At 63.0% G+C, this 292-nt stretch overlaps 1 protein-coding gene across 1 annotated transcript in view; it reads left to right on the forward strand.

Moving 5' to 3' along the window:
* The window catches only part of LOC104491648 (tyrosine-protein phosphatase non-receptor type substrate 1-like), a gene marked incomplete at both ends in the record, with an annotated part of 2,317 nt that extends 2,079 nt beyond the window's left edge, over nt 1–238 (forward strand). The window contains one exon of the mRNA XM_010134102.1: nt 187–238. Within this exon, the coding sequence (XP_010132404.1) occupies nt 187–238 (52 nt within the window). The remainder of the gene's footprint in view (nt 1–186) is intronic.
* Nucleotides 239–292: the final 54 nt, after the last annotated feature.

Raw genomic sequence — 292 nt, forward strand, 5'->3', positions numbered from 1 at the left:
GCGGCTGGCAGCCGGGTCTGCAGCCTGCAGAGGTGCAGCTGGACCAGCACGTGAGCGAATGCTCACCGGAGAGGGCTCATCCTGCGGGGTGCTGCTGCAAGGACCCTGTTCTGCATCTGATCCCCCCAACTGCTCCATCACGGGGGAAGAGGCAACAGGGCACCTGGCTGATAGGACTTGTTTTGTTCCCCCTCTCAGGTTACACGAGCCGGAGAAGAGAAGTGAAGCAACTACCCAGGTGTGTGGCTCAGACCCTGCACCCGGGGATGGAGAGCGGTGGAGGGCACCGGAG

Source organism: Buceros rhinoceros, unplaced genomic scaffold (genome assembly GCF_000710305.1).
Source record: "Buceros rhinoceros silvestris isolate BGI_N320 unplaced genomic scaffold, ASM71030v1 scaffold24440, whole genome shotgun sequence".
Classification (NCBI taxonomy): domain Eukaryota; kingdom Metazoa; phylum Chordata; class Aves; order Bucerotiformes; family Bucerotidae; genus Buceros; species Buceros rhinoceros.